The sequence below is a fragment of the Salmo trutta genome, chromosome 19 (genome assembly GCF_901001165.1).
Source record: "Salmo trutta chromosome 19, fSalTru1.1, whole genome shotgun sequence".
Taxonomy (NCBI): Eukaryota; Metazoa; Chordata; class Actinopteri; order Salmoniformes; family Salmonidae; genus Salmo; species Salmo trutta.
Window position 1 is genome coordinate 27,394,172 of NC_042975.1, and position 18,134 is coordinate 27,412,305.

The 18,134-nt window shown below is 42.1% G+C and overlaps 2 protein-coding genes across 3 annotated transcripts in view; one reads left to right on the plus strand and one right to left on the minus strand.

The window, feature by feature from the left end:
- Positions 1-557: 557 nt before the first annotated feature.
- Positions 558-13,340, plus strand: LOC115154273 (myosin regulatory light chain 2, ventricular/cardiac muscle isoform-like). The gene is made up of 6 exons (XM_029700325.1): positions 558-621; positions 1,353-1,518; positions 3,184-3,288; positions 3,527-3,605; positions 5,972-6,020; positions 12,637-13,340. Exons 1-6 carry the CDS (start codon positions 619-621, stop codon positions 12,739-12,741), a joined length of 507 nt encoding a protein of 168 aa, XP_029556185.1. The 5' UTR covers positions 558-618; the 3' UTR covers positions 12,742-13,340.
- A 567-nt stretch (positions 13,341-13,907) lies between these two features.
- The window catches only part of LOC115154272 (collagen alpha-1(XXVI) chain), a 71,133-nt gene continuing 66,906 nt past the window's right edge, over positions 13,908-18,134 (minus strand). For both annotated transcript variants that reach the window (XM_029700324.1, XM_029700323.1), the window contains 5 exons: positions 15,638-15,700; positions 15,471-15,506; positions 15,320-15,364; positions 15,013-15,097; positions 13,908-14,831 (listed from right to left, as the gene is read on the minus strand). In XM_029700324.1, the coding sequence (XP_029556184.1) occupies positions 14,674-14,831; positions 15,013-15,097; positions 15,320-15,364; positions 15,471-15,506; positions 15,638-15,700 (387 nt within the window). In that variant the 3' untranslated portion in view covers positions 13,908-14,673. The remainder of the gene's footprint in view (positions 14,832-15,012; positions 15,098-15,319; positions 15,365-15,470; positions 15,507-15,637; positions 15,701-18,134) is intronic.

The following is an 18,134-nucleotide window of genomic DNA, read 5'->3' on the forward strand; positions in this document are numbered from 1 at the left end:
TACCGTGGTAATCTAGTGGGCTGAGATGCGGCGTTGCACACGTCCTAACTACACTCTTCGGGAAAAAAACGCTATCTAGGAGAACCCTTTAAATAACTATTTTTGGTTCCAAGTAAGACCCTTTTGGGTTCCATGTAGAAGCCTTTCCACAGAGGGTCTACATGGAACCTAAAATAGTTATATCTGTAACTAAAAAGGGTTCTCCTATGGGGACAGCCGAAGAACCCTTTTGGAACCCTTTTTCAAAGCGTGTACAGGACCAGTGAAGTCTGAGGCATTCTCACATATTTACAACTACCCATACCCCCCCCCCCCCAAGCCCCCCCTCGAGGATAGGTGCCGGATTTGAACTTCTAACCGTGTCCCCTGCTTCTAAGATAGTGTGTCACATAAACTGTTCAGAGCCACAGCACCCCTGCATGGGTCAATTACAATGGGTGGCTGGGGGCGGTGGGTGTTAGTTCTTTATATGGCTGGCATGCCTAGGGTAATGTCTCCCCATTGTCTAAACATAGTGCAGGTGGGCAGAGGAGCCAAGTGTTTTGCTATATAAGTAACCAGGGTCACTTTTTAGTGTTCTCTCAAGAGTAAGTGAACAACTGAGAAACTCCTAACACAATGGTAAGAATGACACCTCCTTCACTCTCTCCTCTCTACTTGTCTTCATCTTCACCTTGAGGTTAACTAGGTGTCTCACTTCTATGGTGTCTAGGATGCTGAGAGTTCTTGGAGTAGCTAAACTTACTTCAGAAGGAAGCAAAAATGCTGTTAATGTTTTTAAATGCATTTATTCAAACTATATTAATAGCCATGTAGTTTTGTGACTGGATGCTGTGCTCTGTAGCTCAATGTAGATGTTCATAGTTTTGGTTGTGCATTTGAAATACAATCCAGTAAATGATGACCTATTATTTTTTATGAAATATAACAGTAATTATATTATTACTGTTATATTACATGATATTGTCAAAACTTCACAATGTCACTGTATGCAATCTGTATCAAAATGTATGCAAGCTGTTGTTATTCATCATAACATCAAAGAACTTGTCATTTTCCTGTGTACCGATGTAGGATCTTATTTTGATCATCCTGTTGCAGGAGAACACTACATTGCCGGACATGTAAAACTTGTAGTGTATTTTAGGTTTAAAAAGACTTCTGATGTTCAGAAATTTCTACTTTCAACTTTTAGACTTGATTTTCCCTTACGAAAAAATGTATGAACCCCAACAAAAATGTCCATTAATTATAATCCACATACTGTAATAATTCACATTTCCTGTTGCTGCAGGATTATTTTCCCGCTGTAGCAAACTGGCTCAAATTAAGATCCTACATCTGTATCTCAGGCACCCAAGAAGGCAAAGAAGAAGGCAGCAGAGGCCAGCTCCAATGTGTTCTCCATGTTTGAGCAAGCCCAGATCCAGGAGTTCAAGGAGGCTTTCACCATCATGGACCAGAACAGAGACGGTTTCATTGACAAGGGTGACCTGAGGGACACCTTCTGTGCTCTGGGTGAGCTAAGGCTAATGTTAGTAACTCCTCTGGAGAATGGCCCTTTGCATTATAAAAGGGGTGGGTGAGGTTGTCATCCTTGGAGAAGTAGGTACGCAAGGGATAATCAACAACGGCTATGCGTTCTATGGAGAATAATGGACGACGTGGAAGGTGTTCCACGACACGCACGTGGAGTGGAACTAACCTTCCACGGAGATGCATTATTTTCCAGAGAACGCATAGAGCGTCGGGTTGACTATTCCTTGCGACACTACTTCTCCAAGGATGTGGCTACAATTTAACACATTTGGCGCTATAAATGCGTTCATTTGCTGGATGAAATGTTTTCGACATCCACTGAAGTAGTTAGCAAGCCAATTAGACAGCTACAGTAGTTGCCTTGGTAACCAAACAGACTTGCTAGTTTAGCAAACCAAACCATCAGCCCTAGCTTGCTTTTATTAAAACCGAATTCAACAATGACAATGTTTTCAATTCGACTTTTGCTTTCAAAAGCAGCTCTAACAGAACATGTAAGAATTAACTATAGCCATTGAATTCTAGCCTGCAGATAGCTACCATGCATAGGTGTGCTAATGAGTGTTCTGACGCACGACGCAACGTGCAGTGCCTGGATACAGAAGTAGCTAGCCAGTTAGCTTGGGTGCTTGACTGCCATTGTGAGGTCAGAACGTTCGGATCAACCCTACACATCGGCCATGCGCTCTGAACGCTCAGAGAGCGACACGTTTTGATTTTAGGAACAGACAATCTGACAGCACAGTTGCAGTCACCAACGCTCTGGATAACATAACAGCCTAACCAGCTCTACTAGGGCGAGTAATGTTCAGTGAGCTGTTTATCAACTTTCAAAGCAAAATTACTTTCCCATTGTTCCTCAACTGTAGTGTATGATATACCATTTTGTTGCTCTGAGTCTCTACTTTTATCCAATGTAAAAAACACAATTAACACAAATAAAAATAAAGGTGTTAGCTGTGTATAAAGGTGTTAAATAAAGGTGTTAGCTGTGTTGTTGGCTAGGGCTTCTGAACAACAGTGTCCTGAGAGTGAGAAAATGTTCACGCCTCATTAGCTCATTGTTATGGATGTATATCTTGTGGAAGGATGAAATAGTATGAATAAATTCATAAAAAATTATGTTTTTAATTAAAATGTCAATCATTATTTGAATATGTTGGTAACCTGTTGTATAAAAGTGATAACAACACCCGTGCCAGTAGGTCCTCCAAACACCGGCTTATCGGGCAGTATCACTTAATTATAAACGGGATATCAGCGTAATTATACCAGTAAATACATGGTATATGGTCTGATATACCACGGCTTTCAGCCAATCAGCATTCAGGGCTCAAACCACCCAGTTTTATAAAGGGAAATAATGCACTCTATAATGCCCTTCAAGCCAATCAGAAAAAAGTATTCAACAATGCCATGGTTTAAAATAGTTTAACACACCCTCTCTCCTCCAGCTATCTCCAATGAGACTGTAATGATTGCTTCACAAAACACAAAAATTGATTTAGAGAATGACTGATCCAAGCAACCATCTCTGACCATAAGACCTGTGCTGCTGTACTTTCCCACTTTCCCCACCTGGTCATGTGAGTGATCCCAATTAACTCTGACCTGTATCTCTTCCTGTCCTGTGTGTCTCTGCAGGCCGTCTCAATGTGGGTAATGAGGAGCTGGACGAGATGCTGAAGATGGCCCCTGGACCCATCAACTTCACCATATTCCTCTCCATGTTTGGCGAGAAGTTGAAAGGTCAGGCAAAACCCCTGTATGGCCGACTAGGGTTTGCACATGTCATAGATGGTGCATCACATGTAAACAGAAGCATTATGGCTAGTTAATGCTTTACAACAATCATATATTCAGACAGAAATTAAGAACTAGAATTATAATGAGGCAAATTACTACGGTATTTTCCTTAGTGACATTTTCCCACGGTGCACTGTTTAGACAGACCAGCTGTATGTCTGAAACATGTGTCTTCACTCAGGTACTGATCCTGAGGAGACCATTATTAACGCCTTCAAGATCTTCGACCCCGAGGGACAGGGAGTCCTCAAGGGAGAAGAGTAAGGATTTTATGAACTCTAATACCATCAAACATTGAAACAGTACCTGTAGCTCTTTCCCCTGGGCATGCTGTACAGTCAGTAAAATTATCTAATTAGTCGCTTTAGGAATTATTCAATAAGGGCTTGATCCCAATTTAGTAATTCATGCCTTCCCTACGCATTTCTCAGTATTTGGTATTCAGACTTACCTCATTCAGTCGCTCAACGTGACTGAATAAGGTAAGTATTAAAAATATTACACTGCTGAAAACCCATCCACTTGCTGGCCAACAGATTTTCTCATAGAGTTTTCATTCAATAGGGTTTTCTGTACATTTATGTTAAGCCATCCCTTTAAATACGGTGTACCTTTAATTAGATTTTTGTCGACAGACTCAAAAGAATACATTGAGAGAACTGGGTCAGAATATAGGGATCAATAACATAAAGCCATCTATGCATATTCGTCTCCGTTTCCGCACCAACTGGTAGATAGTCTGATCTTCTAGATTATTTATCCACATTTTTGAGTTAGGAAAGTATGTATGAGTATTTAAAAAAAAAACAGTTTGGAAAGCCTTTATGCTCTAAATATATTGATTAATAAAAAATACAGTGGTTTGATTTATCCGGAAAGTTGTCATATTCAAGTTCAATCCATAAAATATTGGAAGGTGGAGAAAAGTTTACAATAGGGGTTGAACAATAATCTTATGCATCTACCCTAATTCTCACTAATAATGGAACTGTATTACAATGGTCTTGTCATCATGAACAGCGCGCCAGGCTCCAGGTTTAACCTGCTACGTGTGGTCTGAGATCCATAATGATTCAAATAGGCTACATGTCCCAAATGATTGCGCAACATTAGCCAGATATGACCCACTAATGCTAGCGACCCAAGAAGGACATGACAGAGGAAAGAATTATAAAATTGAATGTATCTGGGTATTACTGACAGTGGCTACTGATAGTGGCACATTTTTAACATGATGCAAATTGTTCAAATAAAACAGAGATAAGCCTGGGCATATAATCAAAACATTCTAAAGCACCTACATGAATTTGGCAAGTTTAGCTCTACAGAAGCCTATAGCTTGGGTCTCCAAATTTCATCCACGCAAATTATGAGGGCATACAATAAAATTTGGAATAACGGCACAGCTATTTATATTCTATTTCACTGTAGAAAAGGGGCCGCAATACATGTCATGTTGATATGATTTTCAGTTTGCTTCCATATGTCTGGTTTCACATTCATCTCCAGAGATCATAAGGAAAAATAATCTAAAACAATTGCTATATGTATTTACAATCCCATTTTCCAAACGGATTACACATTTAGCTAGCTCTTATCAAAAGCGCTTATCAAGTTATAAATTACAGTACATGGAGAATGGTGTTATTTATATAGGAAAGAAATTAAGTAGACGCTTTTTCCACTTAGAACCGGTAGGTTCGCTAGATCTTATTCATGGTTTCCTCTTGCGTAAAGTTGGTGGAATTATGAGGGAATTAAGTCAAGGTCAGAATACAGTGTATCTGTAGACACACCTCTGCCACACCTTAATTTATTCGAGCTCCACCTCAAACGAGTAGTGTGTGAATAGCATGCTATTCTCATGCTTAAATTCAAGGTCAGATTACGCATAGAGAGAAAAGCGCATAGACAGGTATTTACGTGCCATTTACACACGCTTTACTCAGGTCTGAATCAGGGCTTACAGATGTAGGATCTTAATTTGATCACTCTTTTGTTGCTGAACATTTTCCTGCACAGCAAATTCACACTTGTAGTGTATTCTAGGTTTAAAAAGGCTTTTAAAGTTTGTAATTTCCACTTTAAAATGTCAGACTTGATTTGCCCTAACGAAAAATGTATCAACCCCTACAAAAAAATGTCCATTCATTATAATCCCCAGAACCCTTTTTGGTTCCAGGTAGAACCCTTTTTGGTATCAGGTAGAACCCTTTTGAGTTCCATGTAAAAACCCTCTGTGGAAAGGGTTCTACATGGAACCCAAAAGGGTTCTTCAAAGGGTTCTCCTATGGGGACAGCCAAACCACCTTTTTTTCTAAGAGTGTAGCTAATGACTTACAGATGTAGGATCTTAAGGCATTAGATTAATTTTAAAAAATGACTCAATTCTAATCTATTGAACCTCTCTTTTGTGATTGCTGATAATTATCCATCAGTGATAGCGTTGCTAGTTTTATTGTCATGGATTCTTGTAGAGCAAAGAGACCGTTTCTTGTAGAATGTTGCATGTGTTTTAGGAAATAATTAAGGAAGAAAGTGTAACTCCTTGGGGTCAACTCTGAGAAAATAACTCCCTGTCACAGTTGATGTGCTGTACCTAACGAATCATCGTTTTCCCTTCCAGTATCAAATATTACATCATGTCTCAGGCGGACAAGTTCACCGAAGCTGAGGTAATGTCCTTCTCTCAGGTTTCTGAGGCTCAGTGGGATTTGGGTTTGGAATCAGGTCGACTTTTTTTGGTTGACTCATACCTCATTTCCTGTCAGAGTCCCATCCATCACACAGGTCCATTTCGTACAGGTCCATTTCTAACCTATTTATCAGTGACCCTGAACCCCATCAGGGCCCAGAAATGCTACGGAACAAACGCTCCCCGCAGATCACTCCTCACAAAAGAGATCCTGTGTTTCATCACAAAGACAGTGTATCTGATCTGAGTCCCCATTAAATCAAATCAAAACACATTTTCTTAGTCACATGTGCCAGATAGAACAGGTGTAGACCTTACAGTGAAATGCTTACTTACGAGCCCCTAACCAACAATGCAGCCATATCTCAGACTGGACAATAAAAATAAAAGATTAATACGGGCAAAAGAACACAGACACTGGACAGAGATATGGCTTTTTCTTTGCAACTCTGCCTACAAGGCCAGCATCCCGGAGTTGCCTCTTCACTGCTGACGTTGAGACTGGTGTTTTGTGGGTAGTATTTAATGAAGCTGCCAGTTGAGGACTTGTGAGGCGTCTGTTTCTCAAACTAGACACTCCAATATACTTGTCCTCTTGAACAGTTGTGCACCGGAGCCTCCCACTCCATTATTCTATTCTGGTTAGAGTCAGTATTCGCTGTTCTGTGCAGGGAGTAGTACACAGCATTGTACGAGATCTTCAGTTTCTTGGTAATTTCTCGCATGGAATAGCCTTAATTTCTGAGAACAAGAATAGACTGACGAGTTTCAGAAGAAAGGTCTTTGTTTCTGGCCATTTTGAGCCTGTAATCGAACCCCCAAATGCTGATACTCCAGATACTCAACTAGTCTAAAAAAGGCCAGTTTTATTGCTTCTTTAATTAGATCAACAGTTTTCAGCTGTGCTAACTTAATTGCAAAAAGGTTTTCTAATGATCAATTAGTCTTTTAAAATTATAAACTTGGATTAGCTAACACAACGTGCCATTGGAACACAGGAGTGATGGTTGCTGATAATGGTCCTCTGTACGCCTATGTAGATATTCCATACTGTAGCTGTTTCCAGCTACAATAGTCATTTACAACATTAACAATGTCTACACTGTATTTCTGATCAATTTGATGTTATTTTAATGGACAAAAAATGTGCTTTTCTTTAAAAAACAAGGACATTTCTACAGTCAGTGACCCCAAACTTTTGAACAGTAGTGTACATGTAGGTAGAGTTATTAAGTGACTATGCATAGATAACAACAGAGAGTAGCAGCGGTGTAAAAGAGGGGGGCAATGCAAATAGTCTGGGTAGCCATTTGATTAGATGTCCAGGAGTCATATGGCTTGGGAGTAGAAGCTGTTTAGAAGCCTCTTGGACCTAGACTTGGCGCTCCGGTAGCGCTTTCCGTGCGGTAGCAGAGACAACAGTCTATGACTAGGATGGCTGGAGTCTTTGACAATTTTTAGGGCCTTCTTCTGACACCGCCTGGTATAAAGGTCCTGGATAGTAGGAAGCTTTGCTCCAGTGATGTACTGGGCCGTACGCACTACCCTTTGTAGTTCCTTGCGATCGGAGGCCGAGCAGTTGCCATACCAGGCAGTGATGCAACCAGTCAGGATGCTCTCGACCATGTTAGTTTGTTGGTGATGTGGAGACCAAGGAACTTGAAGCTCTCAACGTGCTCCACTACAGCCCCGTCGATGAGAATGGGGGCGTGCTCGGCCCACTTTTTCCTGTAGTCCACAGTCATCTCCTTTGTCTTGATCACATTTAGGGAGAGGTTGTTGTCCTGGCACACACGGCCAGGTCTCTGACCTCCTCCCTATAGGCTGTCTCATCATTGTCGGTGATCAGGCCTACCACTGTTGTGTCATCAGCAAACTTAATGATGGTGTTGGAGTTGTGCCTGGCCGTGCAGTCATGAGTGAATAGGGAGTACGGAGGGGACTGAGCACGCACCCCTGAGGGGCCCGTGTTGAGGATCAGCATGGCGGATGTGTTATTACCTACCCTTACCACCTGGGGCGGCCCGTCAGGAAGTCTAGGATCCGGTTGCAGAGGGAGGTGTTTAGTCCCAGGGTCCTTAGCTTATTGATGAGCTTTGAATGCACTATGATGTTGAACACTGAGCTGTAGTCAACAAATAGCATTCTCACATAGGTGTTCCTTTTGTCCAGGTGGGAAAGGGCAGTGTGGAGTGCAATGGAGATACCACGTCCTGGTAATCTGTCTGGCCCTGTGGCCTTGGGAATGTTGACCTGTTTAAAGGTCTTACTCACATCAGCTGCAGAGAGCGTGATCACACAGTCTTACGGAACAGCTGGTGCTGTCATGCATGTTTCAGTGTTATTTGCCTCAACGCGAGCATAGAAGTAGTTTAGCTCGTCTGGTATGCTCGTGTCACTGGGCAGCTCTCGGTTGTGCTTCCCTTTGTAGTCTGTAATGGTTTGCAAGCCCTGCCACATCCGACAAGCGTCAGAGCCGGTGTAGTACGATTCAATCTAGAGCACTGACCCATTCTAACTACAGTATCTCACAAAAGTGAGTACACCCCTCACAATGTAAAGTAGTGAGTGTACAGCTTGTATAACAGTGTAAATTTGCTGTCCCCTCAAAATAACACAACACACAGCCATTAATGTCTAAACCGCTGGCAACAAAAGTGAGTACACCCGTAAGTGAAAATATCCAAATTGGGCCCAAAGTGTCAATATGTTGTGTGGCCACCAAATCAAAATCAAATCAAATGTATTTATATAGCCCTTCTTACATCAGCTGATATCTCAAAGTGCTGTACAGAAACCCAGCCTAAAACCCCAAACAGCAAGCAATGCAGGTGTAGAAGCACGGTGGCTAGGAAAAACTCCCTAGAAAGGCTCTAGGAAGAAACCTAGAGAGGAACCAGGCTATGAGGGTGGCCAGTCCTCTTCTGGCTGTGCCGGGTGGAGATTATAACAGCACATGGCCAAGATGTTCAAATGTTCATAGATGACCAGCAGGGTCAAATAATAATAATCATAGTAGTTGTCGAGGGTGCAACAAGTCAATAACACAAGAGTAAGTGTCAGTTGGCTTTTTCATAGCCAATCTTTGAGAGTATCTTTACCGCTCCTGCTGTCTCTAGAGAGTTGAAAACAGCAGGTCTGGGACAGGTAGCACGTCCGGTGAACAGGTCAGGGTTCCAGCAGGTCTGGAACAGCAGGTCTGGGACAGGTAGCACGTCCGGTGAACAGGTCAGGGTTCCAAAGCTGCAGGCAGAACAGTTGGAACTGGAGCAGCAGCACGGCCAGGTGAACTGGGGACAGCAAGGAGTCATCAAGCCAGGTAGTCCTGAGGCATGGTCCTAGGGCTCAGGTCCTCCGAGAGAGAGAAAGAAAGAGAGAATTAGAGAGAGCATATTTAAATTCACACAGAACACCGGAAAAGACAAGAGAAATACTCCAGATGTGACAGACTGACCCTTGCCCCCCGACACATAAACTACTGCAGCATAAATACTGGAGGCTGAGACAGGAGGGGTCAGGAGACACTGTGGCCCCCTCCGATGAAACCCCCGGACAGGGCCAAACAGGTAGGATATAACCCCACCCACTTTACCAAGGCACAGCCCCCACACCACTGGAGGGATATCTCCAACCACCAACATACCATCCCAGGACAAGGCCGAGTTTAGCCTACGAAGATCTCCGCCACGGCACAACCCAAGGGGGGCGCCAACCCAGACAGGAAGACCACGTCAGTGACTCAACCCACTCAAGTGACGCACCCCTCCCAGGGACGGCATGGAAGAACACCAGTAAACCAGTGACTCAGCCCCTGTAATAGGGGTAGAGGCAGAGAATCCCAGTGGAAAGAGGGGAAACCGGCCAGGCAGAGACAGCAAGGGCGGTTCGTTGCTCCAGCCTTTCCGTTCACCTTCACACCCCTGGGCCAGACTACACTTAATCATAGGACCTACTGAAGAGATGTGTCTTCAGTAAAGACTTAAAGGTTGAGACTGAGTCTGCGTCTCTCACATGGGTAGGCAGACTATTCCATAAAAATTGAGCTCTATAGGAGAAAGCCCTGCCTCCAGCTGTTTGCTTAGAAATTCTAGGAACAATTAGGAGGCCCGCGTCTTGTGACCGTAGCGTACGTGTAGGTATGTACGGCAGGACCAAATCGGAAAGATAGGTAGGAGCAAGCCCATGTAATGCTTTATAGGTTAGCAGTAAAACCTTGAAATCAGCCCTTGCCTTAACAGGAAGCCAGTGTAGGGAAGCTAGCACTGGAGTAATATGATCAATTTTTGGGGGTTTTAGTCAGGATTCTAGCAGCCGTATTTAGCACTAACTGAAGTTTATTTAGTGCTTTATCCGGGTAGCCAGAAAGTAGAGCATTGCAGTAGTCCAACCTAGAAGTAACAAAGGCATGGATACATTTTTCTGCGTCATTTTTGGACAGAAAGTTTCTGATTTTCGCAATGTTACGTAGATGGAAAAAAGCTGTCCTTGAAACAGTCTTGATATGTTCTTCAAAAGAGAGATCAGGGTCCAGAGTAACGCCGAGGTCCTTCACAGTTTTATTTGAGACGACTGTACAACCATCCAGATTAATTGTCAGATTCAACAGAAGATCTCTTTGTTTCTTGGGACCTAGAACAAGCATCTCTGTTTTGTCCGAGTTTAAAAGTACTGCCTTAACCCTCTTGGGCATGGAGTTCACCAGAGCTTCACAGGTTGCCACTGGAGTCCTCTTCCACTCCTCCATGACGACATCACGGAGCTGGTGGATGTTAGAGACCTTGCACTCCTCCACCTTCCGTTTGAGGATGCCCCATAGTTGCTCAATAGGGTTTAGGTCTGGAGACATGCTTGGCCAGTCCATCACCTTTATCCTCAGCTTCTTTTACAAGGCAGTGGTCGTCTTGGAGGTGTGTTTGGGGTCGTTATCATGTTGGAATACTGCCCTGCGGCCCAGTCTCCGAAGGGAGGGGATCATGCTCTGCTTCAGTATGTCACAGTACATGTTGGCATTCATGGTTCCCTCAATGAACTGTAGCTCCCCAGTGCACTCATGCAGCCCCAGACCATGACACTCCCACCACCATACTTGACTGTAGGCAAGACATACTTGTCTTTGTACTCCTCACCTGGTTGCCGCCACACACACTTGACACCATCTGAACCAAATAAGTTTATCTTGGTCTCATCAGACCACAGGACATGGTTCCAGTATAATCCATGTCCTTAGTCTGCTTGTCTTCAACAAACTGTTTGCGGGCTTTCTTGTGCATCATCTTTAGAAGAGGCTTCCTTCTGGGACGACAGCCATGCAGACCAATTTGATGCAGTGTGCGGTGTATGGTCTGAGCACTGACAGGCTGACCCCCCACCCCTTCAACCTCTGCAGCAATGCTGGCAGCACTCATACGTCTATTTCCCAAAGACAACCTCTGGATATGACGCTGAGCACGTGCACTCAACTTCTTTGGTCGACCATGGCGAGGCCTGTTCTGAGTGGAACCTGTCCTGTTAAACCACTGTATGGTCTTGGCCACCGTGCTGCAGCTCAGTTTCAGGGTCTTGGCAATCTTCTTATAGCCCAGGCCATCTTTATGTAGAGCAACAATTATTTTTTTCAGATCCTCAGAGAGTTCTTTGCCATGAGGTGCCATGTTGAACTTCCAGTGACCAGTCAGTATGAGAAAGTGTGAGAGCAATGACACCAAATTTAACACACCTGCTCCCCATTCACACCTGAGACCTTGTAACACTAATAAGTCACATGACACCGGGGAGGGAAAATGGCTAATTGGGCCCAATTTGGACATTTTCACTTAGGGGTGTACTCACTTTTGTTGCCAGCGGTTTAGACATTAATGGCTGTGTGTTATTTTGAGGGGACAGCAAATTTACACTGTTATACAAGCTGTACACTCACTACTTTACATTGTAGCAAAGTGTCATTTCTTCAGTGTTGTCACATGAAAAGATACTCAAATATTTAGAAAAATGTGAGGGGTGTACTCACTTTTGTGAGATACTGTATATATGTACAGGAACCCTATGTACTTACAGTGACCTAATGCAGTACTACTGAGTCCCTTGGAGACCATGGTATTTCTTTCTTAAAAGCACATGGATGCGTTCACAGAAATAACTCACATTAATATTGCATGCGTGTTTACCATGGCTTGTTTTCATAGCATAAAGCAAAACCATGAGTGGAGATTCCTGTCTCATCCAGGCTTACTCAAAGAAGGCCTTCCCTGTGTCTCAGTTGGTAGAGCATGGTGTTTGCAACGCCAGCATGGTGTATGCAACGCCAGGGTTGTGGGTTTGATTCCCACGGGGGGGCCAGTACAAAAAATAAATGCATGAAATGAAATGTATGCATTCACTACTGTAAGTTGCTCTGGATAAGAGTGTCTGCTAAATGACTAAAATGTAAAAAATAAATAAAATTAAAAAGTAAAATGTAAGGTCTTATCCTGACTTGAGATGCATGTGTGTTCACTTTTATTTCAACTAAATATTCAGCTCAAAGTGCAAAAGGGCTAAGTTAATGTATTGTTTCAACCCATGACATAGCGTGACCGGTGTGTGCTTTACTCGTCCAGGTTGAAGACATGTTCACAAACTTCCCCTTGGACGTCGCCGGCAATCTGGACTACAAGAACCTGTGCTACGTTATCACCCACGGAGAGGACAAGGAGGCGGAGTAAAGGAACCAATCACAACCTTGAAATCACCCGACCAATCACCTCTGACAGCCAACTACACATCATCACCCTTTCCACATCTCACCATTCTGACAATAAAAACCTAGTAAAAAGGACTATGGTGTTAACAAGGCATTGTCATTTGAACTCCAAGATGAAGGTGTTGAAAGTGAAGAGTTGATTGGGGTCAGAGGTAATGCTTAACAATGTATTCTATATAAGGTGGGAATATGCTTTTGCATATTTCAGACACCTTCAAGTCGCAGGGGTTCACAGAGGTTAAGGGAAGAAGAAGAGTGCTATAGGGATACACATAAAACACCATGCTTCAGATTGCCCTTACATAATAGGACTTTGGTGACTGATTCAGATTCATCCTCTCTGTCCCATTTGTCCATTGTGTTACAGTACATCACTGTTCACAGTATTTATGGAAATTCATAGGAATTCGAGACTCATAAGACGAGCAGCAAGCCAGAGTACATTACATTGGCATGTAAAATACCACAAGTTATACTGAAGATCAACATAAGACAGGTTCTTACATAATTTATATTGACTCAAAAATAGGCTACAATTTGAAATAAAAAATGTTAAGGCAAAAATCGTCTCATTTATGTGTCTTAAAATAGGCTACATTTACAATTCCATATGTACACTAGAGCCATATAAATGGTGCAGAAAAAAACAAAGACAAAAATCCCAATCAGTCAAAATTATAATGAATTTTATGAAAAGAACGTTCTTCAAAATACGGTGCCAAGTCAAACGAAAACAAAAAACACCTACTTTAAAAAAAAGGGAACGTACTGTAAAACTGAACCGTTCTCCTCAAAGATTAAGAAAAACCGAAACACACAAATATGAAGTAATGAGTCATGAAATTGTCAGAGACATGCTGTAGGGAAGGACATAACAGTTGAGCTGCAATAATAAACTGGTTACACACTTTACAAATGAGTTGGCAAGGACTCCACACCCAATATAAAAACGGTCATATGAGAGCATCCAACACACAACCACATTCCATCTCCAATCCAACAGACGTTTATTCTATTCAACCTATTTATAAATGGGGTTTTCAACAGGTGCATAAAAACATGATGTAATGTAAAAATTGGAGTTAATAATAACTCCAGACTGAAAGAAAGAAAAGGTGGAGCTAAAAGTAAGATCAACGGGTCAAACTTTATTTCACAGTTGGCTATTCAACAGTTTCACCAGCCTACTTGTTGAAACAGGACTGCAAGCAAAAGCTCTACCTAGTGCTACAGCAATTAATGTTACCTCAAGCCATGTGAGGCGATGTAATCTGATATCAACATGCATGTCCATCTGCTCCAATGATATGCAACAGTGGCAGATACAGTACAATGTCCCCTCTACTGCATCGGATACAGAATCATTACTAGAAATATAAAACCGAAACAAAACCACTTTATTTCCCTGTTGTGTTCAAATCAAATTCAAACCATTCAAAAACAGAAAACAAATCTTCTCAAGTCTTGTAAAAAACAAACAGTACAGATATTATCTAAAATCAGTCATGATATTCTTACTGAATACAGATAAAACTGTAATATATTTAGCCCACTGGCTATAGTATCTCCTTTTACCTTTGGTACATCCTACAGTTCCCAACAGGAGTATGTCATTGAGAATATGCACATGTTGAGGCCAGTACCAGCACCAAGTTACACAATTACATTTAAATAACATGACTACGATAATGACAACAGTACTAAAGGTCAATGTAAAAAACACATTATAAACAGGCCAAATTCAAGGATCTGAGTAAGAGAATTCTGTGATTCCATGAATACTGACTGGTCATCCACTCTGACCCAGAGAACACATGGTACGTCTATCTCAATCTCTTACCCAATCACTGTTCATATACAAACCATGCTCTACTACACCCCTTGGCAGGACCATCTAATTGCCCCTCCTCCTCACTCTTTCCTCTCCAATCAGCTTTCGGTCTCCTGTGGTGAGAGAGTGGAGCAGGGTTTTGGGTCCTGCCCTTTTGTTTTTAAACATGGGCACCAGGTCTGACAGGATGTCCAGGCCAGAACCGGATTCTAATGGGTTTTCTGAGAAATGACCAAAGAGAGAGAGAGAGGGAGGACAGGATTGGGGATGGAGACAGAGGGAGATTTAATCTCACTCTCACAACCAGGACTCTCCAATACAACATAACTTGTCACTGACAGACACAGTGATTGCTTGGAATTGGACCCTGTCGTTTTCTGAGTAAGGGTGTGTGTCTCTCACCGTGAATGCCGATCATGTGCTCCAGAATGAGAACCCTCTCAGCCAGGATCTTCAGAGCCTCTCTCAGCTGCTGCAGCCCCTCCCCCTGGACAGAAACACATCACTACATCACGTTCAGCTATCAAGTTCAAATTCAGCTTCCATCAGGAACTATATGTTAAGGTCTAATTCATTTATTACAGTATACTGTATAACTACTAAATACTGCTACTGTGCTACTATTATGACTGCTTTTTCATAAGAGTGAGGTATTGCAAATGTGTCTCTGTGGACTATTAAATCATATAGAGGGAATGTGTAGGGTCACCTCAGCCTGGGTATCTTCTGGCTCACCCTTTGGCCCTGGTACACCCTAAAAACAGAATCACAAATGGAAAAAACACAGGTGGTTGGCAAAGATAACAATTTGTATTTATGTTTAAAAGCAGTTAACTTTTGTATCCTCACTGTGTACTCACTGGCTGGCCATGTTCTCCCCTGAGTCCTGGGGGTCCCTGTGAGGAGACAGACGCTGTATGAGCGATGTAGACTCATCTCATGTATAGACTGTACATAGAGCCTTTCAGTGTGGAATTCCCATCAAATAGAGTCATCTTCAGTCACTTTAAAGACAGCCAAACCTCACCCTTTCACCGGAGTCTCCTTTAGGCCCACGATCCCCAGGCTTGCCTGAGGGACCAACACCAGCCTGGAACAGAGATAGAATTTATTGCACTATTCTCCCATTGACATCAATGTATGATTTACAAGAATAACAAACACATACAGTGGGTTCCGGAATGATTGGATCCTTTGTTAAACATGAGATACTAATAAAATTGCTCAGAGAAAGAGATTGTGTTTAACAAGTAAGAAAAATATCTCAAAAAGATTGGCCCCGCAAGGGGGGGGGGGATGAGCTCTGGGGGCCCATGCAGCTGTCATCGATGTCAATTTTTATTTATTTAATAAATCATTTTGACAGTAACCCTCCAAAAAGTAATTCTTAAACCTTTCTAATTTCCATATGTACTAGGAAGCTAAGAATTTGTTTCTTGGGCTTCAGGAATGTGACTGAAAAGTGATGCGGGCCTTAAAAAATTAAAATATTAACTGATTTAAATTAAGGGGATGTCGGTGAACAAATGCCATGGTCAAGGCTACAACGGCACCAGTGCAATTAGTAGAGCTTATTCAGGTGTTCAAAACCACATATCAGGCTGAGAGACTCATTTTTCATTGGTAGTTATTTAGTTGTTTTAGGTGCATTATTGAGTTGAGTTTTAGTTGCAATATTCCATTATCACTGGTATATCTTGGCATGCATCATACAAGACTAAGTTTAAATTGTGTGCAGCGCAATGGACATACACTTAGTGTATAAAACATTATGAACACCTGCTTTTTCCATGACATGGTTTGTCCAGGTGAATCCAGGTGAAAGCTATGATCCCTCATTAATGTCACCTGTTAAATCCACTTAAATCAGTTTAGATGAAGGGGAGGAGACAGGTTAAAGAAAGATTTTTAAGCCTTGAGGCAATTGAGACATGGATTGTGTATGTGAATGGGCAAAAAAAATGTCTAAGTGCCTTTGAACGGGGTATGGTAGTAGGTGCCAGACGCACTGGTTTAAGTGTGTCAAGAACTGCAACGCTGCTGGGTTTTTCACACTCAACAGTTTACCGTGTGTATAAAGAATGGTCTACCACCCAAATGACATCCAGCCAACTTGACACAACCAGCATCCCTGTGGAATGCTTTCAACACCTTGTAGAGTCCATGCCCTGACGAATTGAGGCTATTCTGAGGGCAAAGGAGTTGCAACTCAATATTAGGAAGATGTTCCTAATGTTTTTTTCTCTCAGTGTATAATGCACAATGTCTCAGGAAAGTCTGAGTTGACTAGCCGTAACATAAATCCGAGACCCTGAAATTTGTATGATATGTTATGTTTGGTTATATAAGATACTAGGTCACTTAAGGCAAAAACGAAAGGAGGGTGGTTGGTCGGAGTGGATGGGTGGGCGTATAATGTGAACATCTAGCAACCCAAAGGTTGCGTGTTACATTACATCTCATTACAGACAACTTTAGCATTTTAGCAACTACTTTTTAGCTACTTTGCAATAACTCAGCATGTTATCTAACCCTAACACTAACCTTAACCCTTTTAGCTAACCCTTCCCCAAACCCTAAGCATAACACTTTAACCTAACTCCTAACCTTAACCATAACCCCGAGCCTAGCCAATGTTAGCCAACTAGCTAACGTTAGCAACCTAGGACAACAAATTATAACTCGTAACATGTCATACATTTAGCAAATTCGTAACATATTGTACGTTTTGTAAATTCTGTAACATATTGTACGAATTCCATTTGTAACATAATGTACAAATTGTAATTCATAACATATATGAATTGTAATTCGTTAACATATTAAATGAATTGTAATTTGTAATATATCTTATGTAATGGATGATGGACATCCACAAATTAATGCATACCATAAGAAACGTAACATATCTGTCACGTCCTGACCCTTGTAAGATGTTATGTTCTATAGTAGAGTAGGTCAGGGCGTGACAGGGGGTGTTTTTGGGTGGTTTTCTATGTTATCTATTTCTATGTGGTTATTCTAGGTTTCTATTTCTATGTTTTTTTTTGGTTGGATGATCTCTAATTAGAGGCAGCCGGTCCTCGTTGTCTCTAATTGGAGATCATATTTAAGTAGGTTTTTTTTCCACTTGTGTTTGTGGGTTGTTATCTTTTGAGTAGTGTTTACTTCTCTCTGCGTCACGGTTTGTTGTTTTTGTTATTCAAGTTATTTGTGTATTGCAACATTTCATGGAATAAATAAATATGTGGAACTACAACCATGCTGCACTTTGGTCCGATCCTTTAGACAACCGTGACAGAACAACCCACCACAAAAGGACCAAGCAGCGTGGTAGGGATCAGCAGGAAAAATTGACTTGGGAGGAGATTTTGAACAGGAAAGGACCCTGGAGGCAGGCTGGGGAGTATCGCCGCCCGAGGGAGGAGATTGAGGCAGCAAAAGTGGAGTGGCGATAGTACGAGGCGCTATATCCACCAAGAGGCAAGAGAGAGCGGCACCCCCCCAAAAAATGTTTGGGGGGG

Excerpts from the sequence above, each read along its gene's own strand:
- LOC115154273 (XM_029700325.1), top strand. Across the intron at positions 3,289-3,526 it reads GTTTGGCGAGAAGTTGAAAG|GTACTGATCCTGAGGAGACC; the intron begins GTCAGGCAAAAC and ends GTCTTCACTCAG. Across the intron at positions 3,606-5,971 it reads GGAGTCCTCAAGGGAGAAGA|TATCAAATATTACATCATGT; the intron begins GTAAGGATTTTA and ends TTTCCCTTCCAG.